The sequence below is a fragment of the Amblyomma mixtum genome, chromosome 7 (assembly GCF_055824585.1).
Source record: "Amblyomma mixtum isolate Tamu chromosome 7, ASM5582458v1, whole genome shotgun sequence".
In the NCBI taxonomy this organism is placed as follows: domain Eukaryota; kingdom Metazoa; phylum Arthropoda; class Arachnida; order Ixodida; family Ixodidae; genus Amblyomma; species Amblyomma mixtum.
Window position 1 is genome coordinate 138,855,853 of NC_143018.1, and position 26,709 is coordinate 138,882,561.

Sequence of the window (26,709 nt, forward strand, 5' to 3'; positions counted from 1 at the left end):
TTCATGTAATTCAGGATCAGATTCATGTGATTATACAGGGAGGTACTGCTGCTAAGTGCACGTAGAGCTCTGCATGCATTTCTAAACCCGGCTGTGAGCCTATGTCTATGAAATTTTTCTAAATAGGCAGGTAAGGTATGCATCACTGGAAAACAATACCTACCACAAACAGCTGAGGAGAGATAGCACAGCCAAAAGCTGGAAGCACGAATGGCCCAGTAGATACTGGCAGCTGGCAACTGCAAATAAATATGTCAGAGCAACTGTTGTCAGTGGCCGTAACAATGTCATGAATGACAAGAGAAGAAATTGTCTACTGCTTCATAAATTAGAATAAGGTAGTAACATAGGAACACAAAAAGCAATGAGAGGGCCCATGACAAAAGAAATGAACAGATTGTATGTGATGCACCGATATACATTTTTTCAGTAGATTTACATGACTGTCACACCCGCATAGAAAGATGAGCAGGCTGGAATACCACTATTTTTATGCATGATGAAAAGAGCGTAACTATTCGAATATAGCATGCACAGGATTTTATTACTACTAGGGTGCTTTGCAGCAGCACCGAAGGTATTTTTAAATTGAACGTAGCGACCAGTAGACCCGTCTGCTTTGCACAAATGATGAGAGGATGGAAAAGGCATGCATTCATTAGCAAGAAGCACGATATCTCACATCACAGCATGAAACGAAAATTGGTATTGCATTTAACAAATCTGCACAGAAATAAAAACTGCCTAGTGGCAATGCAAGTAAGAGCAAGGGAAAAAAATACCGAAGAAAACTGGTGAGTGTGTGCAGGGAGGTCTGTGGGTAGGGTCTCGTGCCTGGGAATAGTTCCGAGCGCGGAGAATCGCCGGCAGCACAGCTGGTGGCAGTCAACCAAGAATAAATAAGAGAAAGTGAAAATCAATAACAAACCATCACCGATATAGCGGACGACTTGAAAGCGGGCCGCACAAACGAGGGATATAGCCAAAAGCTTGAAATCCTAAATAAGTGCGCACTTGCATCCCAAACAGTTCTCAAAATCTGAAGGCGAGGAAGCATCGACACCTACACCTCAGGGCAGACGCAAGAACGAACTAACTTTGACATAATACTGTGTCAAATTCTGTTCCATGGGGAAGCACAGATAAAAATTTACAAATGACTAGGCAAGGGATATGCCCCAGCCTTTTACACGCGATCATTGTCCCCGAAAAAATTGTATGACAAATATTAAGGCGTAAGCACTAATCCCACGAGTACACACACTGAGCACTGTCTGTTGGCAGCTGGCCTAGCGCGAGTGCTCTGTCGCGCGGCACTGCCGCTCATCGTCATCTTCTAAGTAGCACAAATCAATCCGACGGGCACCAGCCGCGAGGCAACTCGACCGTTGTCAGTTCCCTTGTCTGTCCGCAGCTGGCCTAGCAAGAGCGCTCTCTAACGTGGCACTGCACGCTCATCATCCTCTCCTATGTAGCACAAATCTATGCTATTAGAATGTAGTAAACATTGTCTGTTGTTTTTCGCAGCGCTAGCAAGCGACCGCGTAACTCTGTTGTGATAACTGGTGGCATTTTTATTTACCGCGGCACCCGAGTACTAAACGCAGATAGAGACTATGGAGCAACAGTTGCCATGCGGCCTATACGCCCGTTCTTTTCTGGTAAAGGCCGATTCACACGATTTTCCGTTCGCCCGCTGCCGCGGCCGACAGCGCGCCTCTCAATGTGGTGACGCATGAATACGTAGGGCGCGGGCCGCGGGCGAACGGACCGTCGTGTGAATCGGCGTTAACGCATTATAGCTGAGGCAACCGCACGCAGACTGCCTGCACTGCCATCCCTATATAGGCGCACACTAATAACGCGTGCGAATAGAGATCAGAAGTAAAGAAACGTACACGGGACTCACCGTTCAGACGGCTCATCAAGGCTTAGCAAAACCGCACATTCTTCTTCGTTGCCTCTCCAGATGACAAGAAGTCGTAGCGCTACCTTTCTTCAGGGCTTTACCCGTTCAAAATCACCAGTGTTGACAGGGCGTAATTCTCGTCGTTGGTTTCCAAAACACACTTGTGTTCTTCATACACGTCCACCGCACGAGCACTCAAACAATGCTACAAAAACCCAAATAACACAAAACGTGACGACGGCTGCAGTTTTGCTTCGTTGAAAAAACCTACAAATGCGCTTTTTTTATTACTAATATTTGAATTGTGTTCGCAACAAAAACAAATTATATTTTTTCATTTTATTTCTTTATTAAATGCGAATACCAAAGCGCTTTTAGATACTTTTGCTGACATGTCGTTTGTAGAAGCTGCGATCCTGTGATCCCATCCCCGGGTGTCCTAGCAGACGACGGCGCAGACGACGCTGTTGACGGAATGCAATTTCGATTGACGGCAGCGAAAATCCCTTAAATGCGACAAAAAAGGCAAAGAAACGCACCGTATCGCAAACTGGTCCATATCAAGGATATGTTCGACGCGAGCGGTAGGACAAAGAGCAGCTGCAATGCATTACTCTACGCGACACTGGCATGGTCGACGGAGATCTACATGAAACAGAGCTTAAATGTGACCCGTACAAGCGGATTACTGTGATATCAACTGCGTTACGGAACTACGACGATACTTGCTTCACACTTTAGCTTATATGCAACAGCAGCCCGCACTCGCCGCATCCTGTTCGAGTGTACTTTCACTAGCAAGAGCCCACATGCATGGAAGCCGACAGAAGCAACTGTCTTTTCGAGTTCAGATTGTTCCGAGAAATACGAGCAGCTTACTTTAGCACGTACTCGAATTCAAGTTCTCAGCCTGTGTGTCACGTACGGTGACGATGGCGTCGAGGACGAGCTTAAAGGCGCGTTTATAGTCCGACGTGTTCAGCGCGCGGGCGGGCGTCGCTCGGAGTCAGTCACGCTACGCCGGTTACGCTGCGCCGGCCGGAGCGCCACCCCCTCTATACTTCGACGCGTCCAGACGCCGCGCGCCGCTTCGGAGCATGCGCAGAACGACCGCCGACTCGCGCGCCGATCGTCGACCGGCGGGTAGTTTGAATTCCGTTCGCGCCTTTTTCTGCGTCGCCTCATCCGTTTCGCTCCATTCACGCCATTGCGGCTACTATATGAAATATGGCTAGGGTGTTATCCGCGCGACAGAAACTTGCTCTCATGTTACTAGTCCACCGCTTGCGGCGAAAGCGCAGGCGCTCAATGTATGTGCGAAAGATTTTCGCACAGCGGAAAACCACAGGCGAGTACCACCAGCTTGTGCAAGAACTACGGCGAACAGACCCAGAGTACCATCTCAAGTACTTCAGGTAAGCACACTTCACACGAAATGACTGTTTCACTCGTGTGTAGCTTTGTAGCGCTTTTTTTTAACTCACTCTGACTGCTCGGCTCGTTTTATTATTATCCACAAATATTCAGCTGCACAGTAACTTGTCACGATGTTCGGGGGTGTTTTAAACACACTTAGTGCATCCTTGAAAATCATGTAAAACTACTTTCTTTGCTGGATGACCAAGGCCTCATTTGATAAACTTTTGAGCCTTGTCCGCGACCGCATCGTCCATTCACCGAACCACAAGAATCCAAACAGCGCAGGAGAAAGGCTGGCAGTCACTTTACGGTAAATATCCCCTACTTTAGCCACCCTTAATTACACACTCGCTGACATCCGCTTGTCATACGGGATGGTGCCTTGACTCAAAGCTGAAACTGGCCGTATAGCCGCCTGATGAGCTTAGAAACTGTTCTTTCTTTCGTTCTTGTTCTTATTCAGTGTAGTAGCAGGAAAAACAATTCTATATCGTTTGCCCACTTTTTGTGCTGGTTTTCAAACGTCCATTCACTGTGCGAGCATGGAATTCTCTCGCCAAATATATTTTTTGTCCCCATTTCCCAGTTGTGTTCTATTGATTAGTTGCCTTCCGTTATTCACATTGATTTCGTTCAACACGTCAGACATGACTCGACCCTTGAACATACCTTTATATAGCTATGTTAATCATCCCCCCTCCCCGCGCGACTCTGATTGTAATTAACAATCCTCTTCAACCTAGTTGCGCCTCATAACATGATAATTAAATACTGAAAAAAACTTCTTTTAACAAACGATGGCGCTGCAATACAATTAATTTGCTACTTCTACTCTTCACAGGTTTCTGGCCACAGGCGGCTCTATGATGGACGTCGCTGTAAGCTATCGTATGCATGTATCGACAGTCTCTGGCATTCTGAAAGAGACCCTGCCTGTCATCTGGGACTGCCTTTCCCCACTTGTGCTCAGACAGGCGACTTCCGACGAATGGGAGTTCATCAGACAGGAGTTCGCCACGAAGTGGAACTTTCCCAATTGTGTAGGGTGCATAGATGGGAAGCACTTCGCAATTACTTGCTCTACTGACAGTGGTTCAGAGTTCTACAATTATAAGGGTTTTTACTCATTGCTGATGTTGGCAGTGGCAGATGCAAATTATCGCTTTCTGCTGGTGGATATTGGTGCTCAGGGCAGACTTTCTGATGGCTCTTTCTTTCGAGAAAGCCCAATCAGAAAGAGCTTCGAGAACAATACCCTCAGCTTGCCTTCAGGTCATAACGGGTGGCCACTGTGCATTGTGGGCGATGTAGCATTTCCCCTGCGGCCCTATTTAATGCGCCCTTACCCCGGAAGACAGCTAAACGAGACAAAACGAGTATTTAACTATAGGCTGTCAAGGGCGCTCCGTTGCGTGGAGAACGCTTTCGTAATATTGGTTTCCCGTTGGCGCTGCTTCGTCGGGACAGTGAGTGGCGACGTTGAGTTGCTCACAGCCATGGTAGGTGCGGCGGTTTGCCTGCACAACTTTCTCCTGGCTGACAAGGCATATTGCCCACATGATTACGGCGACCGCGTCACTGGCGACAATGTCCAGGAAGGCGGGTGGAGGCAGACCGTAGCAAATGTAAATCCTCAGAGTACTGCCAGCGGCACCCGCTCAGCTTCAGATGCTATGCAAATCCGGGATGCCATAGCAGAGTACTTCATGTCCCCAAGTTGCTGTTTACCATGGCAACTGAAAGCTGTAAGGCGGTGTAGATGGCTAGCGTGAAGCGGTTGACTCCATTTTTCGGGCAAAACAAGAACATCCGACGCCAGCTAAAATGTATAAAACTTTATTTTGATATCTGGTGACCACTTCGTAAAGGACTTTCGAGTGGATTGTAATTGAACATATCACGCGGATGTAAAAAAATACACGAAACATTTTGTACTTCTGCTCTTGTGCAAGCACACCACGCTAAGTTTGTTTTGTTTGCATGTTTGTTGTTTTCATGTGAAATATTTTGTTTGAACACACAAAGGTGGTGTACAACTATTGCTCAACATGCTTCATGTATAAATTAGCAATAAATTAGCAATGGTGCAAGTTATAATCATGAAATCGCTTGTAAATGTTGAAAAATCACTTGTGAAAGTTGAAAGACGAATTACCATGACAATGCACACAGCTTGAATTGTGAAACAATGAAGTGGTGAAAGAGGTAGGAGACTATTGAAGCTTACAATACTTGCAGTGAAATCATTCAACAGTCTAACAACAGATATATCACAGCTTTGTAGTATACTGAAACAATAGGAACACGAACAGAACGATGTTAGGAAACTGCACTGCATGGCAGGCAATGCAAAAAAAATTAAACGGCAATGCCCTCTAAGTTATAAAAAGAAACAGTGCAGATGATATATTTGCTGTCACCTACACCTCAAAAAGTATATCTTAAAATACAGCCTCAGACTCGTCATATTCAGCTATTAGCTCCGTTATTCTAACCTTCAAGCGAGAGGCGATTCTCTTTGGCATCCTGTCAAGGCTCATGCCAACTGATTGCGCGAAAGTCTCATTTTCGGTGTTCTTGGCCAGCTGGGAAAGGAGCTGCTGCTCGAAGTGATAGCAACTGGACGCTCTTTTGGACCGTTTCGAGGGTGGCTCCCTCACTGTGGAGTCTTCCTGCCTGGCAGGCTGACCAGGACTAGCTGCTGCGGGCTCCAGCTCTTCATCAACATTGGCGGTGGGTGATGGTGCTGCCGAATCATCACCTTGCATACTGTTGAAAATTTCTTCTGCTGTTGAGGGGATGTCATCACCTCCTGGCAGGGCCCTTAAGCCCACGCTGCAGGTAGTCCTGAAACAAACAGGGTTTACTCCAGTAAGTTCAGTCTTGTCGTTTCACTTTTTTTTTTACTTTACTGCTAACGGAGCACCTGTGCCTTGTCGAGTGTAAGAGCGTTACGCACACGGATGAAGAAAAAGAAAAGGACACGAGCTCTGACTTACACTGATGTTTGAAATTCAATTGAAATTCAAGGCCCATGCATTTATCATGCCTTCTTATTCATGTCTGTCAGTAGTGCCATTCCAGTAAGCAGAATGCTGAACCAAGTGCTCCAATTACCCACATTAGTGCTAATTTCACAGAGCGAAAATGCTGATGTTGCGGGAAGTTTCGGTGAGCAAATCTTCTACCTTCCAAAAGCAGGAGCTACATCTCCGACCTATATCCTAGGCAGGGGGCTGCCCACTAACCGTTCCCAACCCTCAGCCTACCCTCAGCACAAACAGTAAAGCCATAAAAAATGACAAAAAAGCAACACACATACTAGCCCAAAAGAAAATACACGCGAGTTCTAAGAATGCAGCTCACCCGAACCCATGAGATCACAAACGCTAAAACACATAACACAAATGCACAATCGGAAGCATAAAGATCTACAGAAACTTTTGTTTCAGATGTCTGACCACCCGCCAACTTTTTATTGCATGTTTGATATTGGTGTACATTTTGAGTCTAGTAAAAAGTTAATCTCATTTTAATATTTTCATAGCCACACAAAAGCCGTGAAACATTTAAAAAAACACGAGCAATTTTGTACAAGCTCCTCCAGGGTCTTCTTCTAAAGCCATGCTAACGTGATAAAGCGCAGCAGTTCATAGGCAGTTACATGGAAAAAAAACTAATACTAAATCATCTCTCACAGAATGGGAACGTCACGGTAAAAAAGCATAAATTAACGAAGGAGGCTCAGTATAAACAAGGTGTGCCCCCGTACAGAAGGTAAAACGAAGGAGGCTCAGTGCTACGCACAACCGTTCACGCACAACCTGTGCGTGAACGTAGCACCCAATTCATGCCGTGCATTGAACACTTTTCGCGCTCATAACTCCACGTACCTCGATCCGCGAAAACAAACATTCCAAAACAAAGCGAAAGAACTCACTTTCTTGGACGACCACAGTTCTTGTAGAAAGACATTGCTTCGGCAAACTGCCATGACTGCCTCGCAACGTAGGCGCTGCCGCTCCTCGTAGCGAGCTCGATCGCTTTTAGATCCCGGGTGAAGCGGTCCCGGAGCTTCTTCCATAACTTGTGGCATTCTTCGACTACATTCAAAACGAGGGACAAAAAAAATCGGCCACACATTACGATACATGCGGCGAGTGGAATGCTTCGGCTGAAAAGGGTACAAGTGAAGCCGAGCACAGCAGTCGGGAACAACTCACCCGTGGAGAGACCGGTGCTTCGCCTTATTTGTTCCCAAGCGTTCTCTTTTCGCTGGTTGTCTCTAAAATCGAGTTCCACAACGATATCCGGCTCGGTTTCGATGTTTGGGCAGCTCGCGCCACTCACGCCGCTCGCGCTGGCATCCGCCATTTTTCTCCGCGCGATGCATTGTGGGTCGGCGCGGTCGGCGGCGCCGGCGCGCAATTGGAGCAGGAGCAAAATCTGCGCCGGGCCCGTCGGGGCACACTGGCAGCCGCCGGTTGCGTTGCCCGCTGCAGTGCGCCGAACTATAGACGGAGCTGTTTTCACCAACGCAACGCAGCGTGCGCGCGCGCGCGCGCACGCTTGCGTTACGTCGGACTATATTCGCGCCTTAAGAATCGCCTTAACGTGGCCGCAACGCAGCCGGTATCCCAAGCATTCGTGCGCTAATTGTTGTTCACCTGTACTGCGAACGTGCGCTCAGTCGCAGGCCAGCCGCTAGCTGCTCGATTTGCCAGCCTTGCGAGTACAATTCGCAAGTACTGAGCCAATCTTTGAGCGAGCCGAGCTTTCAGCTATGACGCTGCTCGCGAGCGCGCCGCGCGACGAGCTTCGGCCTGCTCCCTGGCTGCCGTATTCGTAGCTAAGCCTAGGAGGTTTCACTTCGATGCCAGAGCTGAGAGCGCTTTAAAACTGGCTAGCGCTGAGGTGCTACTCTTTGCATTGTAAGTACGTTTTATTGTGAACTATGTCTCGTAGTGAAATAAAGATATGTTCGGGTCCACCCGAACGGTGATGATGGCGTCGAGGACGAGCTTAAGAATCGCCGCAACGCCGCCGATATTCCATGCATACATGTGTGCTAAATTTGTTCACCTGTGCTGCAAACATGGGCATAAAGGCTCGCTCAATCGCAGGCCAGTCGCTGCTCGATTTTCCAGCCTTGCGTGCGCGATTCGCAAGCTACGGAGCGAATCATTGAGCGAGCCGAGCTTTCGGCAACGACGGCGCCCGCGATCGCGCCGGGCGACGAACTGTGCGCTGCTCGCTGGCTGCCCTTGTCGCCGCTAAACCTATAGCCGATTTCACATAGATGCTGTAGCTGAATGCGCTTCGAAACTGGCCAGCACTTAGGTGCTACCCTCGGCACCGTTTTACTCTGAACCCCGCGTCATAGGGAAATAAATATATGCTCGGTTTCCGCGACCCCTTCAGGAGCGGAGCTATATCAGAGGCCAGGCGAACTCCAGAGCAGCAGCAAAGCGGCTATGGGAGGAAATTTGTATGGCTGTTATCGCTTCTACCAACAACTCGACATTGGCTAATGATACTCTATCCCAGAGCTTTGGTCGTGAACAAACAATACCAGTGCATTTTTCTGACGTCGGCATCCAGGCTGGCAGGCCGGCCCCGAGAAGCTAGCGCGCCCTTACGATTGTATGGCCGTAAGGGCGGAGGAGTAAAACAAGCACTGAACTCCTTTGGGGTATGCAGGAGTGGAAATGCCATTTTACTCTTTTGTCAAGAGGAGTGAACAGGACCTTTCACTCTTTCTCGTTTGTAGAGAGAGTAGATTGAGACCTGCAGGAGTAGCGAGGCTCTTTTACTCTTAATGCAGGAGTAGCAGTTCTTAGAGTGCAATTCGCGGAGTTTCTCTTTGCACACGTCCCAGCTGGCCAGATGGTCTTCGTGCGTCTCATACCAGACCCGGGCGGTGTCTTTTAGATAGAATATTACATTTGCGAGCATGAGGGTCGGATCCCAGCGGTTGTAGGTACTCACTCGCTCGTACATGTTGATCCAGTTGTCGACGTCAGTGTTGTCGGTACCAGAAAAGGTCCCAGGGTCACGAGGGGGAGAAAGAACGAGTGATGCCATGGCCGGGGCTGAGGTTTGCTGGGCGGCGTCTTGGGTCATGATGAGTGAAGGCAACTGGCGGCCGCTGCGGAGTTCCGTCGTCGGTAGACGTAGGGGAAAGCCGCACCTCCACCAAATATGTTGTGGGAAAGAATATATTTACAGATATTTACAAATAGACAAGAACAGCTGCGAGCGGCACCGAGAACACAGTCCGAACTTCGTTGTCCTCTTCTACTCTTCCTACTCGTGCCATCGCTCTTTGTCGTCGTCGTCTACCCGCATCAATATTAATAGAGCTCTCCTCAGTGTCCCTTTAAGCTCAGCCCTCTTCTATATTCTCCACGTTTCTGCCCCGTAGAAGAATACCGGTGAGATACACCTTTGCATACTTTTACCTTTAGGGATATTGGGGAACTGCCATTCATGATCTGGCCACCGCGGTGGCTCAGTGGTTATGGTGCTCGGCTGCTGTGTCAAAAGACGCGGGTTCGATCCCGGCCGCGGCGGCTAGAATTTCTTTGGAGGAGAAATTCTAGAGGCCCATGTACTGTGTGATGTCAGTGCACGTTAAAGAACCCCAGCTGGTCGAAAATTGCAGAGCCCTTCTCTACGGCGTCTCTCATAGCCTGAGTCGCTTTGGGAAGTTAAACCCCATAAACCAAACCAAACAATTCATGATCTGAGAGAACCTGTCATATCGTTACGGTGCATAGTCGCGACGAAGACGACGTTGTTTGGACGCTCGGCAGATGACGACGACTAGGACGTGGCAGTTAGTGCTGGGGGTGACTTAGTTTGGTGTGTCTTCTGACTGCGGCCTGTTCCGTCTGCTGCTGGGTTAAGCCCCGTAGTATTCGGTGGAGGTCGTTCTGGTTATCACACCAGGACCCTGCCGTGGACCTCCGCTGCGGTCGTCAGCTTCGAGCCATAACTATGCTCTTCAACGCACCTCCGGCTGCAGCGTCAATACCAGCGGCGACCGTTGTCGTGGCGCAGACTCACGACCCGGGCACCTTTTGTGGCATCGATGACGTAGTTGTCGAGGACTGGCTCGCCATGTATGAGCTCGTCAGTAAGCACAACCGCTGGGACGCGACGCTCATGCTTGCTAACGTTATTTTCTACTTGGCGGGCACAGCGCGTGTCTGCTTTGAGACGCATGAGGAAGACCTCACCTCTTGGGACAACTGCAAACAAAAGTTCCGGGACTTATTTTGCAAGTCAATTGGACACAAGCTCGGCGCTAAAAAAGGCCTTGCTTCTCGAGCTCAGTCGTCTACAGAGTCGCACGTCTCGCACATCCAGGACCTTTCCGCTGTTTGCCGAAAAGTAGACAGCACCATATCAGAGACCGACAAGCTGGGCCACATCCTGAAGGGGATCGCTGATGACACTTTCAACTTTGTCCTGTTCAAAGATTGTGCAACGGCCGACTCCGTCCTCCAGATATGCCGGCAATTCGAACAGGCAAAACACCGCCATATTTCGTCCTTGCAAACACGGTGATGGTGGTGGTGAAAACATTTATTCAGAACGGACAGGAGGTGTTTCGATCGGCCCGTAAGGGACCGATCCTTACAAACACTAGGTGGAGGTCCCTAGTTTGGGATCCCAGTGGTGGTAGCCGCCGCCCGGGCGCGCCCGACTAAGGCTTGTTGGGCCTGTAAGTCGTGGCAGCCGAGCAGGGCCGCATCCCAGTCCTCCCGGGTTGGGTTGGGGATAGGGGGAATGGCCGGGTTGGAGAGGCAGGCCCACACCATGTGATAGGTGTCCGAAGACACCGCACTACAGTGCGGGCAGTTGCCGCTAAAGGAGGGGTCGAAATGTTTTAGGGCTGCCGGGCACAGCAATGTATTGGTGAAGAAGCGGAGAAGAAGCCGCTCAAAGAAGCCGCTCATCCGCCTTCTTGAGGCCTTTACATGGGCTAGGGTAAAGGCGATGGCTATCTTGAAAGTAGGTTGCGATATTTTTGAACGTATAAACCGGATTAAAATCGACATCCTCCTGCGAAGACCTCCCAACACTGGAACAGCCGTCCCATCCTGCTATTAAGTCGAAAGCCTTTAATGTCTCATCGTTGTAAGCAGCAGTTGTCGACAGAAATGTAACGCTTTTCAGTTGGTCGAAACGGTCGTGACGTCACAGTGCGCCAATTTCAAACGGGGCCAATTGTACTTTGGCTAGTAACCATGCAACCAATTAAAGGGACCATATAGTGATGCTCCAAGTAAGTGGGACTGAGCTTAGTTAATTGCTTAACTACCCAATTAGCATAATTAACTTTTCTAGTCAGGCAATATAAATAAATAAAACCAAGTAGGAAATTGGTCGAGCTCGGGAATCGAACCCCGGTCTTCGGAGTGCGAGACGAGCATGCTATCCACTCCGCCATGCCAGCTCAATGTTTTGGAATGAACAAAGGCGCGTCTAGTGAATAAGGTGTCTTCGCTCACTGCCATCCTCCTCCCTTCCCTTCCGGTGAGGTTTAGGTGTCCACCGAGCTATGAGAGACAGATACATTTCCTTTCCTCAAAAACCAATTTACCGACGAGCGAGGCGTAGAACCGAATGGGCGATGGCGTTCTATGGACTCCCTGGCAGTGTTGCAAGACCCTGTCGCGTTCCACTCTTAGAGGCGAAGCTTAACATCTTAACCACACATCAGTGACCGCACTTTAAAATAAAAAAAGTGCACCCACCCCTGAATTTTAACGGGTGTCCACCGAGATACCTGAGCCAGTTACTGCGGAATTTCCTTTCCTCAAATACAATTTACATTTTCTCCATTACGGGCCCTCTTTGTCTTTCTTCTTTCACTCCCACTTCCTCCCTTCCTCTACGGTGCGGTTCAGGTGTCCACCGAGATGACAGACAATTACTGCGCCGTTTCCTTTCCTCAAAAATCGTTGCGTTCAAACGGCAAGGCATCGCGCAAAACGGGTGATGGCGCTCCGTGGACTCCCTCGCAGCGCTACAACACGCTGTCGCGTTCCACTCTAAAGGCGAAGCTTAAGCGGCATTAATTAGCAGTTAATTAGTATCCAGGCATTAATCAGTATTTAACCATTCATTTGTGATTTGTTATCACTTAGTAATTAATTCTGAATTACATTTGACGCCACCGTGCCACAGAAGCAGTCAAAGTGGTGCGGAAAACGCTTTCGCCTATGCGCACTTTAGACAGTCAAAGTGCCCCGTGAATTTTTTGACCAGAATTGTATGCAGAGAACTGGAAGCTATGACTCCCGTCCCCTTCGCCCTTCAGCCCGCTGAGTCTACGATTGATTGCGCTGATCCAGGCTGTCGTTTGCGAGGAGTTTGGGAACGTGGGCCTCAATTCTGGCCTGCCGTCTGCGTCACCTTCTTTGCCAAACACCACTTCACTGGTTGCTGGTGCTTCACCGACTCCGGCCATACATCCACGTTACCGCTACCGGAATCCTGTGGATTGGCGCACCTCGGACGACCGCCCAATCTGCTTCGCCTGTTCGCGTGTCGGCCACATTTGCCGCCACTGCCGCAGCCATTGGTTTTAACTACCTCACCTTCGTTCCACTTGCGATCGTCGTGCCGACTTCGAACCACGCCAGAGAGAGAGAGAGAGAAAAAAAACTTTATTTACACAGGAATTCGGGGCATGCCCCAGGGTCCCCGCACGACCCCACTGCACTCAAGTGTTTACGTTCCTACGGTCCATAACACTGGCAGCACGGCCGGTGGCGATGGTCTGCACGGCCGGATCCTCCGAGCGCAGCAGGGTCTCCCAGTCCTCCCAGGTCTTGAGGTTCTCTAGGTCCCGCGGGGGAGGGTCCGCCGGGCAGAGGGAAAGGATGTGGAGGGAAGAAGCGTAGAGTTCTGGGCATAGGGTGCATGCGGGAGTGGGAAAGGATGGATGAAAGTGGGCTAGGTTAAGGGGTGAGGGGAGAGTGTGTGTCTGTAGTCTGCGCCAGAGTGTTGCGTGTTTGTTATCTAGGGAGGGGTGGGGCGGGGGGTAGAGCTGGTGTGAGGCTCTGTATGCCTGTGTAAGCTCACTGAATGTGTGCATGCGCTCGTTCGTGAATCCCCGATCCGAAGCCACCTGAGCCCGGTTTAAAGAACCTCGGGCTAAAAGGTTGGCAGCCTCGTTTCCGGGATTCCCGGAGGGCGCAGGCACCCATATCAGCTCCACATGGCGGGGCGGGGGTGCATCGGGCGAGTCCAGTATGCCAAAAGCAGGGACATGAACTCGGCCTCGAGCAAAATTTAAAATCGCTGTTTTGGAATCACTTAATATATACCGGGCTTCCGTGCGAGTGATAGCTAGTGCAATGGCGGCTTCCTCTGCAGCCTCTGGGGACGTGTCTGGAAGGAGAGGTAGTGTGAGGACGGCGGATAAAGAGGAGTCCACCACAGCTGCTGTCGCTTCATCACCCGTGCAGGCAGCGTCCACCCATACGGCGTCCGGCTCGGGGCCGTACGCTCGATGGAGTGCCTTCGAACGGGCTCTGCGGCGCTGCTCATGGTGGGACGGGTGCCTATTCCTCGGGAGCGGCCTAATGAGAAGCTCCTGGTGAAGGGGTCGTGGGAGGGCGAGGAGGGTTTGGTCGTTGGCCGGTATTCTGATGCCGAGGGAGTCAAGGCTATACCGACCTGTGGAAGTTTGTGTGAGCCTGATGTATTGGACCTGTCGGTGGGCCTCCACCAGTTCCCCGATCGTGTTGTGGAGGCCCAGGCCTAGTAATCTTTCTGTGGGTGTGTTGAGGGGAAGATGAAGTGCTACTTTGAATGCCTTGCGAAGCAAAGCATCCAAAGCGTTTATGTCATGTTTGGATAGTGGTAAGTATGGGGTAGTGTACAGCACACGGCTGATGACGAAGGCATGAATGAGGCGACATAGGTCGCGCTCCTTCATGCCTCTATGACGTCCCGAAACCCTGCGGATGAGGTGCGATATCGCGCCTACAACCTGCTTGAGTTTCTTGAGGGTAGTGGTGTTTTTGCCATCGTTCTGGATGTGCAGGCCCAATACACGGAGGGTGCCAACCTCAGGTACCGGGTCACCATTCAGTTCTTATGACAGTGGGGGAGCGGGGACAGCGGTGGTTCTTAGGACGGATGAGGAGCAGTCCGGACTTCTCTGGGGAGCAAGACAGTCCGATGGTCCGTGCGTAATTTTGGGTGAGGGTGGCTGCTTCCTATAAGGTGCTCTCTATGTCGCCGTCACTGCCGTGAGTGGTCCACAGGGTGATATCGTCGGCATAAAGAGTGTGCTTCAGGTGGGGAATAGTTGCCAATTTTCGGGCGAGGGGTATGAGGGTTATGTTAAAGAGAAAGGGGAAAGGACGGACCCTTGAGGGTGCCGATACTCTGAAGCGTGTAGGAGGGGGAAGACAGAGGGCCGAAGTGCATCTCAGCCGTGCGGCCAGTGAGGAATGCTTGAATGTAGGCATACGTGCGCGCACCCACATTCAATGGGGATAGAGCAGTCATGATCGCCTGATGTTCAATGCGATAAAAAGCTTTGGAGAGATCCATAGCTAAGACTGCCTTGGTGTGACCTGGAAGAAGCGGGTCGAAAATGTCGTGTGTGAGTTGCAGCATGGCGTCCTGTGCGGAAAGATGGGGGCGAAATCCCACCATGGTATGCGGGTAAAGATTGTTGTCCGCCATATGAATTGTGAGTCTCGCTAACACAACATGCTCGAGGAGCTTCCCGAGGCATGATGTTAGCGAAATCGGGCGAAGGTTTTGAAGTGTAAGTGGTTTGTTGTGTTTAGGTATGAATATTACCTTCGCGTGGCGCCAGAACTGAGGGAGGTTACCCTCCCTCCAGCACTGGTTGAAGTATTTCGTAATGTGGGTGATCGATTGGTCATCCAGATTACGGAGCATCGAGTTTGTGATCTGGTCTGCACCAGGTGCGGAGTTGGCGCGGACAATCAGGAGGGCCGCTCTGACTTCCGTCTCCGTGATGTCGGTGTCGAGGAGGAGGAGGAAAAACTTTTATTAAGCAACCCTTAAAAGGAAGCCAGTGAGGGTGGGGATAAGGATAAGGGGTTTGCAGGAACAGGTGGGCCCTCGCGGTCGCGCTAGGTGGCCAGGAGCCCATGGGCCCTGGCGACCTCTGTGGCCCAGGTCACCATCCGGAGCTGAACCTCCGGCTGTGAGCTGTGCAGCACGGCCTCCCATCTCTCCTGGTCGTCGAGTCTCAGAAAAGGGGGAGTTGGAGTATTAGGGCAAGCCCTAAATATGTGATGAACATCCGCCTTAGGGTGTTGGCATAATTTGCAGGACGGATGGTAGTCCCCTGGGTGCATGAGGGAATACAGGTAAGGGTTCGGAAAAGTGTCTGTCTGAATCCGTCGCCAAACGACTTGCTCGGCCTTATTTAGCGATTTATGGGGAGGGGAGTAAACTAGTCGGGAACCCCGGTAGTGAAGCGTGACTTCATGGTACGTCATCATGGGTTCCCTAGCACTGCGGAAGGAGGGGAGGCCGTCCACCGCCCGGTTGACGAGTCCTCGGGCGTGATTGTGTGCAGCCGTATTCCCCGGGTGTCCGCAATGCGCAGGAACCCAGATGAGTGTGATGAGCCGACTCGGGGGTACAACACTGTTCAGAATGCGATGTGCTGGCGTGTGAACCCGTTGTTTGGCGAAATTTCGTATGGCTGATTTAGAATCCGAGAATATGTATTTGGCATTTGTTTGAGTAATGGCCAGGGCTATGGCTGCTTCTTCAGCCTCGACGGGATGTTGAACGCGATTGAGAGTAAGGGATGAGCAAGGATTATGATTGCAGTTAAGTACCGTGATTGCATAGGCTGAGGTGGTATAATATTCTGCAGCATCTACGTATGTGACTGCTCGATCCCTAGCGTAGTGTTTATGTAGGGCTGTTGCCCGAGCTATGCGACGATCTTTGTCATGCTCAGGATGAGTGTTTCTAGGCAGAGGTGGAATATAAAGATTTTTTGCAAGGTCTAGAGAAATGTTATGCTGATCCGAAATTTGGTCGTCGAGGGTGATTTTGAGTCTTTTCAGAAGATTCTGTCCGGTAGGTGTTCGAGATAGGCGATAGTATTGCCCCGTGAGGTGGGCTTCAATTAGTTCTGCCAGGGTGTTATGCACGCCTAGTTTGAGGAATTTGCTGGTGGGGGTTGAATTCGGGAGGTGAAGGGCAGCCTTATATATACCCCTGATCATTCTATCTATCTGCTCCTGCTCTGTCCGAGTGAGATACAGATAGGGGAGAGTATAAATGAATTTGCTGATACAGAAGGCTTGAACGAGACGTCGCGTGTCTGCCTCCCTCATGCCGCGGTGTTTATTATTAATTCTACGAATGATCGCAGTCGTATTCTGTACAGTGTGGCGGAGTGATTTAATGGTGGTCGTGTTGAAGCCGTCATTCGTGATGAGCATACCCAAAACCCTAATGACGGGTTTAATTGGAATTGGAATGTCTTCAAGTTTGATAACAATTTGTGGCGGATCAGGATCCGGGTATCGGGGTCTGATTAGAAGGAGTTCTGATTTGGCAGGGGAACATGCCAGGCCTATACTTTGTGCATATTGTTGGACCGCGTTTGTTGCATTTTGTAATGTTTCCTCTATTTCACCGCAGTTTCCTGCGCTCGTCCAGACGGTGATATCATCCGCATAGATGGAGTGATAGAGGTGGGGAATTTTAGACAAGATTTGAGCAAGAGGGATGAGCGTGATGTTGAACAAAAATGGTGAGAGAACTGCACCTTGTGGCGTACCACGGCTGCCTAGTGGGAAGGTAGGAGATGTGACTGATCCGATTTGGAACTCCGCGGTCCTGCCCGTAAGGAAAGCTCTCACATATGCATAGGTGCGTTCTCCCACGTGCAGAGAGCTCAGAGCTTGTAAAATGGCTGAATCTTGCACATTATCGAATGCTTTGGTTAAATCTAAAGCAAGAAGTGCTTTGGTGAGGTGAGGAATCGAAGGATCAAGTATGTCTTCCTTGATCTGTAGCATGACATCCTGTGTTGAAAGGTGGGATCTGAAACCGAACATGGTATGGGGGTAGATGTTGTTCTCTTCCATGTGTCGGATGAGACGGTTTAGGACAACATGCTCCATGAGCTTGCCCGCACATGAAGTTAGAGATATGGGCCGAAGATTTTGCAGGTCTAGCGGTTTGCCTGGTTTAGGTATAAAGGTAATTCTGGCATGCTTCCACTGTTCTCGGAGCGTGCCAGCTTCCCAATGCTGATTCATAAATTCTGTGAAGGCCGCGACAGTTTTGCCATCCAGATTTCTCAGAGCCTTATTGGTGACTTCATCTGCACCTGGTGCTGAAGTGGTCCTGAGCTGCTGTAAAGCTGCCCAAACCTCTGCCTCGGCTATAGGGGCATCGAGTTGAGAGTTACAAGATCCCTCATATTGTACAAGGGTTAGTTGAGGGGTGTCTGGGAAGTATTTATCTCTAAGTATTTGAATAATGTCCTGGCGTTGTTGTTGTGCGGAATGAACTAAGCGTATAATTGCTTTGGAGGTCTCTGATCTAGGTGAGCTGTGGTCTAATAGAAATCTGAGGAAATGCCATGTGTTCTTAAATTTGAGATTGCCGTCCAGTCTATTACATATCTGAGACCATTGCTGAGTGGTTAACCAGGCAGCGTGTTCCGTAATTTGCTCTAGAATTTTGGCCAAGGTACGTTTAAGTTTGTGATTATGTTTTTGCCGCAACCATCGCTTTTCCACCCCTTGATAGGCTTGCCACAGATGTTGTAGTCGGCTATCTACTTGATTCGACTCCTGAGTAGTTGCTGCTTCCTTGGTAGAAGCTTCAATTTCTTTGTTTAATTGGGTAACCCAAGAGGAGTAGTCCTCTATTTTTTGAGTGGCAGTGGACTCTCGCCTTTTCCTGAAAAGGTCCCAGTCCACTATGCGTTTAATCTTGACTGGGAGGGTGAGGTTTTTTGCGTAACACGTGAGTGAAAGAATAAAGTGATCACTTCCGAGGTTTTGGCCTGTATTTGTCCAAGTAACATGCTTTAGATGTTTTCCAAGGGTGAGGTCTGGGCAGGTATTTCTGCTTACACTGTTGCCTATTCTAGTTGCCTGATTGGGATCTGTATAGAGAGTCATGTGATTTTGGTGGATGAATTCCCAGAGATGTTTCCCTTTGGGTTGAGTATATTTATATCCCCAGTCCGTGTGCGAGGCGTTAAAATCCCCGACAACAATTAGTGGTGAGTGCGCCGCAACAGAAAGGGCTTTTCGTAAGGCCCTGAGAAGCTGTGAATGTTTATCCTTCGGGTGGCTGTAGATATTCAGGACAAAGTATGTAGGTTGACCTGATTTGCGGGGGAGGATTTCAATGTACTGGCAGTCATGGAGCACGTCTGTCATGTCATGAATGATGTAGGTGATATTGCGATGCACGAATGTAGTGACACATTGGTGTGATGCATCAGAGGGGTGGATAGCTTGATAGCCTGGTAACTTATACGTATTGTTAGGTTCCTGGATTGCAATAATGTCTGGGATTTGAGAGGCTTGCTGAATATGAAGAAGAAGATTATCTTTTTTCTTTTTAAGGTCTCTGCAGTTCCATTGCCAAATATGGAGGGAAGGATTTTGACGGGGGGTTGGCGTGGAAGAGATAGCCATTTCTATGCTGGTTGGGAGGAAGGGTTAGACCGGGGGCTGCTAAGTTTCTTAACAATATCATCAAGTACTTGCTCCAGGTGAGTAAATCGTTCAGCGATCTGAGTGAAGCCCAACTCGACTTTTTTTTCAGTGTTGTTGGCTTTTTCCTCGATCTCCCGAAGTTGTTGGATTGTTACTACTTGCGTTCCCTCATCAACCAGCGGACGTTTTTTACGAGGAGTGAGGTCTGACTGGTGAAAAGAGGTTTGCTCCAATTGCTGACAGTTATCTGTAGGGTTGGATTCGTCTGTCTTAGGAGGAGGTGGATTGTGGGTTGTGGAGGGGGCGGTGGGACTCGTAAGGGTATTTAATCGAGCGAGAATCTGCGCCATCTGCTGTATAAGGATTCGATTCTCTTCCATTAGGTTCTGTATGATTTTTTGCTCTTGGGATTTTTGAGACTCTGATCGATCATGCGAAAGATGGGAGGCCCTGTCCACCCAGCTCACCTGTTTGGATGTTCCGGCCCTGGACGAGGCGCTGGAGTCTCCGCTTCTTGTTGGACATTTGCTGGAGGATCTGGAACCCTTCAGCCTGGGGAATGAGTTGGACCTGGAGCGTGTGGTCGAGTCGCTGCCCTTGGAGCTTGGTCTTGAAGGTCGGTCCTTGGCCCACGAGGATCCCGATGCTTTTTTGGTCGTGCGTTCGAAACGATGCCTGCATCTTGCGTCTCCCGTTCTGTGGTCGCCTCCACATATGATGCAGACTGGGGTGCAGACTTGCTCTGATGGATGCTGAACACCGCACCATTGACAGTGATCTTGTACTGGCATTGGGCACACGTCACGCCTGTGTCCAACTGTGCGACAGTTCGTGCATGATTCTACTTTCGGACGGAAGGGGTAAACCGCATGCAGGACTCCGAAGTACCTGATGGATTGGGGCAGCCTCTCCGCCGCGAAGTGGATTAGAAGGGATGTTGACGTCTTTCCTAGAGAACGTGCCTGCACTATGGGAAGGAGTGGATTTGCTCTTCTCAGTTCATCAAAGATTTCCGTTGGAGACTCATTCCCGTAGGCCTTGTATATGATTCCCTGGATTGCAGTGTCAGGGGGGGGGGGCAATGTAGGCCGACATTGCCACCTTGAGTCCCTGCACAGTGATGGATTTTAGTTTGACGTACTGAAGAGCACGTTCCTTGCTGGGTCTCGCCATTTTGAGAATGTTTTTGACTGGGTTATTGCGCACTAGGTCCTCTTCAGCAGCCGCGACTGGTACCGCGCTGCCGTTCAGTATGGCTGCTCGAAGCTCACGCTCTGAGAACGCTGTGACATCAAAACCGCCGCCCGTTGGCCTAAAGACAATCTTTTAGTCGTCGCGCGGCAAGGGAGGTAAAGGCCGTGAATTTTTGTAGCGAGGTGAAGCGGGAGGCAATTTCTCTTGTTTTTTAGCTGAACCACATGCCGCGTCTCCGGTTTGGGATGTTGGCGTCTCTGCGTTGGCTGCTTGAGTTGAATGCGCTATGTGGGCTTCATTTTCTTTTCGAGAATGTCGATCTCGCACGGCGAGGACATGCTTCCAGTCGGGAGTTTGAACCTCGTGCGGTGAAATGGGCTCACCTTGCACGGTGTACTCCATGGCGAGAGATGTGGCAGATGCGAGCCAAGCCGCCGCTGTTTCTGCGGCGTTCGGCTGAACGCGGCTGCCGGCCGCCGGCCACGTTGGGTCTCGAACTTGCCGAAATGATGGTGAAGGTGACAAATACGGTGTCCAACGATGCGGAACAATCTTCTGTAAGTCTCGTGGGGCTGGAGTGCGATGTAAGCGGCAAAACTTTCTCAAAAATCTCTGCCTCTCCTGTAAACGAGAGTAGAGTAAGCATGAAATGTTTACGGGCCTAATGTCATCTCGGTGTACACCCGAACCGCACCGTACAGGAAGGGAGGAACGCCACCACCCGTTCAGCGCAATGCCTTGCCATTTGAACGCGAGGTTTTTTGAGGAAAGGAAATGGCGCAGTAATTCTCTGCCATCTCGGTGGACACCCGAACCGCACCGTAAAGGAAGGGAGGAACGCCGCCACCCGTTCGGCGCGATGCCTTGCCCTTTGAACGCAGCGCTTCTCCCCCGGATCACGTATGACAACGAAGTGTAACGTGGCATTTATGTGCTTTTTGCACGCGTTATTAGAAATCGGAAATTATAATTCCGTGCATTATCAAACCCACAGCTCCACTGATATCTTGATAAACATTGAGAAGGCACTGGCAGCAGTTATTTTTTGTCTCATTTGGAGACCAACCGGCGCTTGCATGCCGGTCGCGTAGGAGGGCTTAGAGAGTCTCGTTAAATCTCGTTAAGTCTCGTACGGTGCCCGGATGTTCTCGTTTCAGAGCCCGGATGACTGGAATTCAGTGCCCGGATGAGTGGATTTCAGTGCCCGGATGAGTGGATTTCAGTTCCCGGATGACTGGATTTCAGTGCCCGGATGACTGGATTTCAGTGCCCGGATGACTGGAATTCAGTGCCCGGATGAGTGGATTTCAATGCCCGGATGACTGGAATTCAGTGCCCGGATGAGTGGATTTCAGTGCCCGGATGATGGCTCTCGGTCTCGGCGTGACGTCACCACATTGCCGACAACGGGAGCTAAAAGCATTTCATGCTTAAAACCGTGTAAAACACGGAGCCCATTCGGCGAGCGTCCGCTCCCGTTGGCCCCGTGGCGATGGAATCATGTCGGTGTCGAGCGTGGGATTTGCTTGTCCTGTGTAGTGCGGTAGAGGTATGGGCCGCCGGGAGATGTGTATGTAGTTTGAAGGGTGTCTAGAAGGGTGTCGGGATCGTCAATGTGTTCATGTGTGAGGCGTGTCACGTGGTGCTGTGTTGCTGATTTGGTGCGTGTGGGGTCAATGAGGTGTCGGAGGAGTTGCCATGCGCGTTTGCTGGACAGGTTTCCGGCCATGCCGTCACATATCTGTCCCCAGTTGGATCGGCAGAGCTCCTCAGAGTGCTGTTGGATTTGTGTCTGCAGCGTGGCCAGCCGCTTTTTAAGCGTTCTGTTGAGTTTGTTGCCTTTCCTGCGTAACCATGATGCTGTGATAAGCCTCCCAGAGGTGGGCTAGGCGTGTGTCAAGGGTAGGTGTTACTGTTGTAGTTTCAATGTGTCGCGTGTTGTGGTGAACGTCATGCTTGAGTGACTGCACCCATGCGTCGATGTCTGCGATGGGAGTGTCTGGGAGGGCAGTGCGTGCAGTGCGAAATGCATCCCTAGTTAATGAGTTTGTGTATGGTATTTGCGGGACGGGGTGGTTTCTACGGGACAGTGATTTGTATAATGTAATGATCACTGCCCAGTGTATGTTGTGTTCTGTTCCAGGTAACGCCGCGGATACTGCGGCTCAACGTCAGGTCCGGACTGGTGTCCATGCTGACACTGTTGCCGATCCGTGTAGGCGTCTGAAACGTGTTGTGCACACTGAGTTGGAGGTTCTGCAGGAGCAGCCAGAGCCTGCGACCTCGATGTGTCCTGGTTGTGTATCCCCAGTCAGTATGCTGACTGTTGAAGTCCCCACCGATGATTAGGGGATGTTTCCCTGCTAGATGGTGTAGCTTTCGCAGAAGTGATTATAGCGAGGACATCGGCTGGGATGGGGGGAGGTATATGTTTGCGATAAATATAGAAGGAAGTGAATGTGTGGGATGGATAAGTTCTGTGATCACGCAGGGCGTCTCAGACGTGATGTGATGAGTTTTGTAGGTGAGGCTGCGGTGGATGAGTGTAGACGCCGTGGATGTGTTAGTGGTATCCGAGTGTGTAGATGTGTAGCAGGGGAGGGTTGCCTGGTGTGCAGTCTCCTGTAGGAGTAGTATGTGGGGCGTGGGTGTGATGGCGGGAAGGAGAAGTTGCAGAGGCGCGCGCTTTGCCCGGAAGCCGCGGCAGTTCCAAATTAAAATGGGAAGATAATTAGGGTTCCCCCCGGCCATATTGGATGGTGGGTGGATTGACGATGGTAGTAAGACGGGTGTCAATTGGTATGTGTTGTTCAGGAAAGGTGGTTTGTGCTTGCGTAGGTAGGATGGGGGTAGTGGAGGGGGTTTGAAGTTGAGTGAAGCGATGGGTAAGATTATGTTCCAAGAGCTCCATCATCTTGGTAAACATAGCGTCCATGCGCTGCTCCAGTTTTTCGGTGAGGGTAGCGGCAAGTTGATTGAATCTGGCCTCGAGGCGGGCGTCTAGCTCTTTTAGTTTTTGGTCAAATTTGGCCTCGAGCGCTGCTAATTTAGCGTCTATTTCTGGCGGCACGGGCGGGGGTGTGGCGTCTGTGGTGCGTTGTTTCTTTGCAGGAGGGGTGCTCGAATTGTCTGTGGATGATGAAGTCGAGTTAATGACAGCGGGCGCGGGTTGATGGCGCATAGAGGGGGCGGGGTGCTTAGGAGGGAGGAAAGGCGGCTTACCTCGCCACGCAAGGCATTTAGTTCCTGGTCTCTCGGATCTGCCTGGGATGACTGGGGTGGTGGAGTATGACGGGTAGCCTTGCCAGAAACGCGGTCTGCCCAGGTGAGACCCGAGGAGTTGTTGTTGCCATTCCGTCTGGTTCTAGACGATGACCGGGAAGGCGTCGAGCTGCGTCCGTTGCCTGTGATGTGTTGATCGCTGCGGGAAAGCCGCGATGAAGAAGGGGGAAAGACAGCGTTCCTCGGGGGCGCTAGTTTACGGCCCCGTGCCTTCCAGTTGCCAGTTCCGGTCAAATTAGGGCCTCCGCAGAGAATGCAGCTGGGGGTGCATGAGGGCACATCTTCTTTGGGATGGGACTGCCCGCAGCGGGGGCACTTATGAGATCTTGGTTGGACGCACACATCCGCCCGGTCACCTGGGACGCGGCAGTTCGTGCACGCGTCTATATGCCCCCGGTAAGGTGTGCAGCTGTGGAGGGCTCCTCCAAAAAGAAAGGCACTTGGGACTGGTTCAGCACGGAAGGTGATTAAAATGGAACGCGTCGCGCCCATTCGGCGGGCGTCCACGATGAGGGCGTCTGGGTTGCCGCTGATGAGGTCTTGCAGGAGCTCGGTCGGGGTCTCGTTCCAGTACGCATTGGAGATGACTCCGCGTACTGCTCCGTCTGGCGGGGCTATGTAAGGTGCGACGGTGAACTCCTTGCCTTGGTGTTTTATGGCGGTCCCCCGAACCAGAGCTAGCGCGTCATCTTTAAGGGGCGTGCTTATGGTGAATGTGTGATTGAGTGGATGCACCCTGAGTTGGGTACGCGTTGGTTCATGGAGCTGCGACGCCGCTTGGAGGATGGCCTCCCGTAGTAGTCACGGTGGAAGCAGGTCCAGCTGCAGGCCGCCCCGAGACCTAAAAACGATCTTGTAGTCCGCGGCAGGACGCGGGGGCTGCTGCCGCGAACGCTGCGCAGCTGAGCGCGTTGCTTTCAGGTGCGCCGACTTGTCAAGGCATGCAGGCTTGTGGGCACCGGTAGTAGAGGCTGCGGACTCCTGGCTTCGGTTTGCTGAACGAACGTCCTTGGAGCGGGCAGCCACACCAAGGATGTGAGTCTAGTCCCTTGGGTCATAGTCTCGGGGGTTAATAACTTCTTCCTGAACCTGCACCTCCATGCTGGCGTTGGTGGCGGAAGCGTCCGTCGGAGTAGGCCTAGCTCCCAGCGGAGTGAGGCCTACCTCAGGCGAAGCGGTCACAGAGGGAAGAAATGGGGGCCGTGGGTGCCCGAAAAATGGCGTAGTCGGGCCAAAAATTGATGGAGTGCGGCGCTCACCTTAACAGATCAGTGGGTGGCAAAATCTGGGCCGATGATGCTGGCGATTCAACCACGCCAGATGTCTTCGGGTGCTGAGTTTCCACACGCCTTCGACACTCCGAACCCTCAAAGGTCCAGCTTCTCGTCTTTCCCTCACGTCCGCCGCTCCCGTTCTCCACAATTTCGATGCCCGTCCACTTCACCTTCACCTGGCTCTCACTTAGAAAACTAACCAATTCAGCTTCCGAAGGTGACGCTGCATTGACGACCCGGCCCGAAAATCCTTTCTGGACCCTCACTCCTCGCCGCAAGCTTCTCGATATCTCCATGGACGCTGCACCAGTTACCGCTCTGATTGAAACTGGTGCCCAAATTTCTGTCTTGAGCTCCTCCTGTCGCCGTCGTCTCAAGAAGGTTGTGACACCTTGCGTTTCCTCAGCCGTTCTTGTCGCCGACGGAAGTGCTGCTGCCATTGTTGGACTGTGCACTGCGCGTGTTTGCATTGCAGGTCGTAGTACACCTGCCGTGTTCACTGTCCTCGACCCCACGATGTGACCCTCGGCATCGAAGTTTTACCGACGCGGGCGGCGCTAATTGATTGCGCCAATGGCCTTCTTCGTTTGGACTTGCCGCTCTGCTTTGAAAGCGCCGATACCAAGCCGCTTCGCTTACGTGCCGCTGAATATACTCGCCTGCCGGGCGGCGCTGGAGTCTATATCCCAATGTCCCCCTTTCCCGCCGATCCTGATGGTTCCTACGCCCCGTACCCGATCAAGGACGTAACGTCATCCTTCCACACACAGTTCTGACCATAACCGGCAACCGCACCTACCTTCCGATTCTGAGCTTCAGTCTCTCTCCGCAAGTTTAACCCCGTGGCAACGCAGTCTCTGAACTGGTTCCTTTGGCCGAATGTACAGTTTCTGTTCTCACAGCTGAGCCTAACTCTGGTCTCCATGCCCTTCCCCTTTCGGCCGCTTCACGCCCTGACCCTACTTCTGCAGTGATCGCGGCGCGTTTGCCACCTGACCACGCCAACGCCCTCTGCGCCCTTTTAGCTTCCTATAGTGATGTCTTCGATTTCGGGACTCGTCCTCTTGGCCAAACTTCTGTCGTGACCCATCGCACCAATACGGGTGATGCCAGCCCTATGCACAGAAGGCCCTATCGTGTCTCTATTCCGGAGCGCCATGCTATCCAAACAGAGGTGGACAAGATACTGGTGAACAACATTAGCCTTCCAGCAACAACAGCCTTCAAGCAGCCCTTGGACATCCCTTGTGCATCCTTTGTGGTGTTGGTCAAAAAGAAAGAAGGCAACTGGCGCTTCTGTGTGGACTGTCGTCATCTTAATCAAGTAACAAAGACATCTATCCTTTTCCGAGAACTGATGACGCCCTCGACCGTCTACATTGTGCCAGCTACTTTTCTTGTATTGATCTCCGTTCAGGCTACTGGCAAATCGCTGTTGACGAACGGGACCGTGAGAAGACTGACTGCCTTTGTCACCCCCGATGATCTTTACCAGTTCAAAGTTATGCCTTTCGGCGTCTGCAACGCTCCTGCCACCTGATGGGCTCGCTTCTGTGTGGCTGCAAATGGACAACGTGCTTGTCCTACCTAGATAACGTTGTCGTTTTCTCCTCCACGTTCGAAAGCCATATACGCCGTCTTGCTACTGTCCTTACTCTCTTCCGTCGCTCTGGTCTCCACCTGAACTCTGAGAATTGCAGCTTCGGCGAGCGCCAAATTAAGGTACTCGGCCCCAAAGTTGACGCTTGTGGTGCAAAGCCCCACACTGACAAAGTTCGTACCACTCGTGAGTTACCTAGCTCCCGTTCCTCGAGCGATATGCGGTTTCCTCGGGCTGTGCTCGTATTTTTGACGGTTTATCCCGAACTTTGCCGACACGGCCCATCCTCTTACCACCCTCCGGAAAAAGGATGTCCCT

At 51.1% G+C, this 26,709-nt stretch overlaps 2 protein-coding genes across 2 annotated transcripts in view; one reads left to right on the forward strand and one right to left on the reverse strand.

The window, feature by feature from the left end:
• LOC149337696 (uncharacterized) overlaps nucleotides 1-26,709 on the forward strand; it is a 327,912-nt gene that overhangs the window by 43,761 nt on the left and 257,442 nt on the right. The window lies entirely within an intron of this gene.
• LOC149337697 (uncharacterized) lies at nucleotides 5,739-7,702 on the reverse strand. The gene is made up of 3 exons (XM_089554929.1): nucleotides 7,552-7,702; nucleotides 7,269-7,431; nucleotides 5,739-6,175 (listed from the first exon to the last, which is right to left on the reverse strand). The coding sequence occupies exons 1-3, from the start codon at nucleotides 7,700-7,702 to the stop codon at nucleotides 5,770-5,772; spliced, it is 720 nt and encodes a 239-aa protein (XP_089411055.1). The 3' UTR covers nucleotides 5,739-5,769.

Bases quoted from the DNA above. Each gene is read 5' to 3' on its own strand.
- LOC149337697 (XM_089554929.1), bottom strand. From the start codon at position 7,702: ATGGCGGATGCCAGCGCGAGCGGCGTGAGTGGCGCGAGCTGCCCAAAC. The intron at 7,432-7,551 runs GTGAGTTGTTCC...TTTTGAATGTAG, and splicing joins AAGCACCGGTCTCTCCACGG to TCGAAGAATGCCACAAGTTA. The intron at 6,176-7,268 runs GTGAGTTCTTTC...TGTTTGTTTCAG, and splicing joins AACTGTGGTCGTCCAAGAAA to GACTACCTGCAGCGTGGGCT.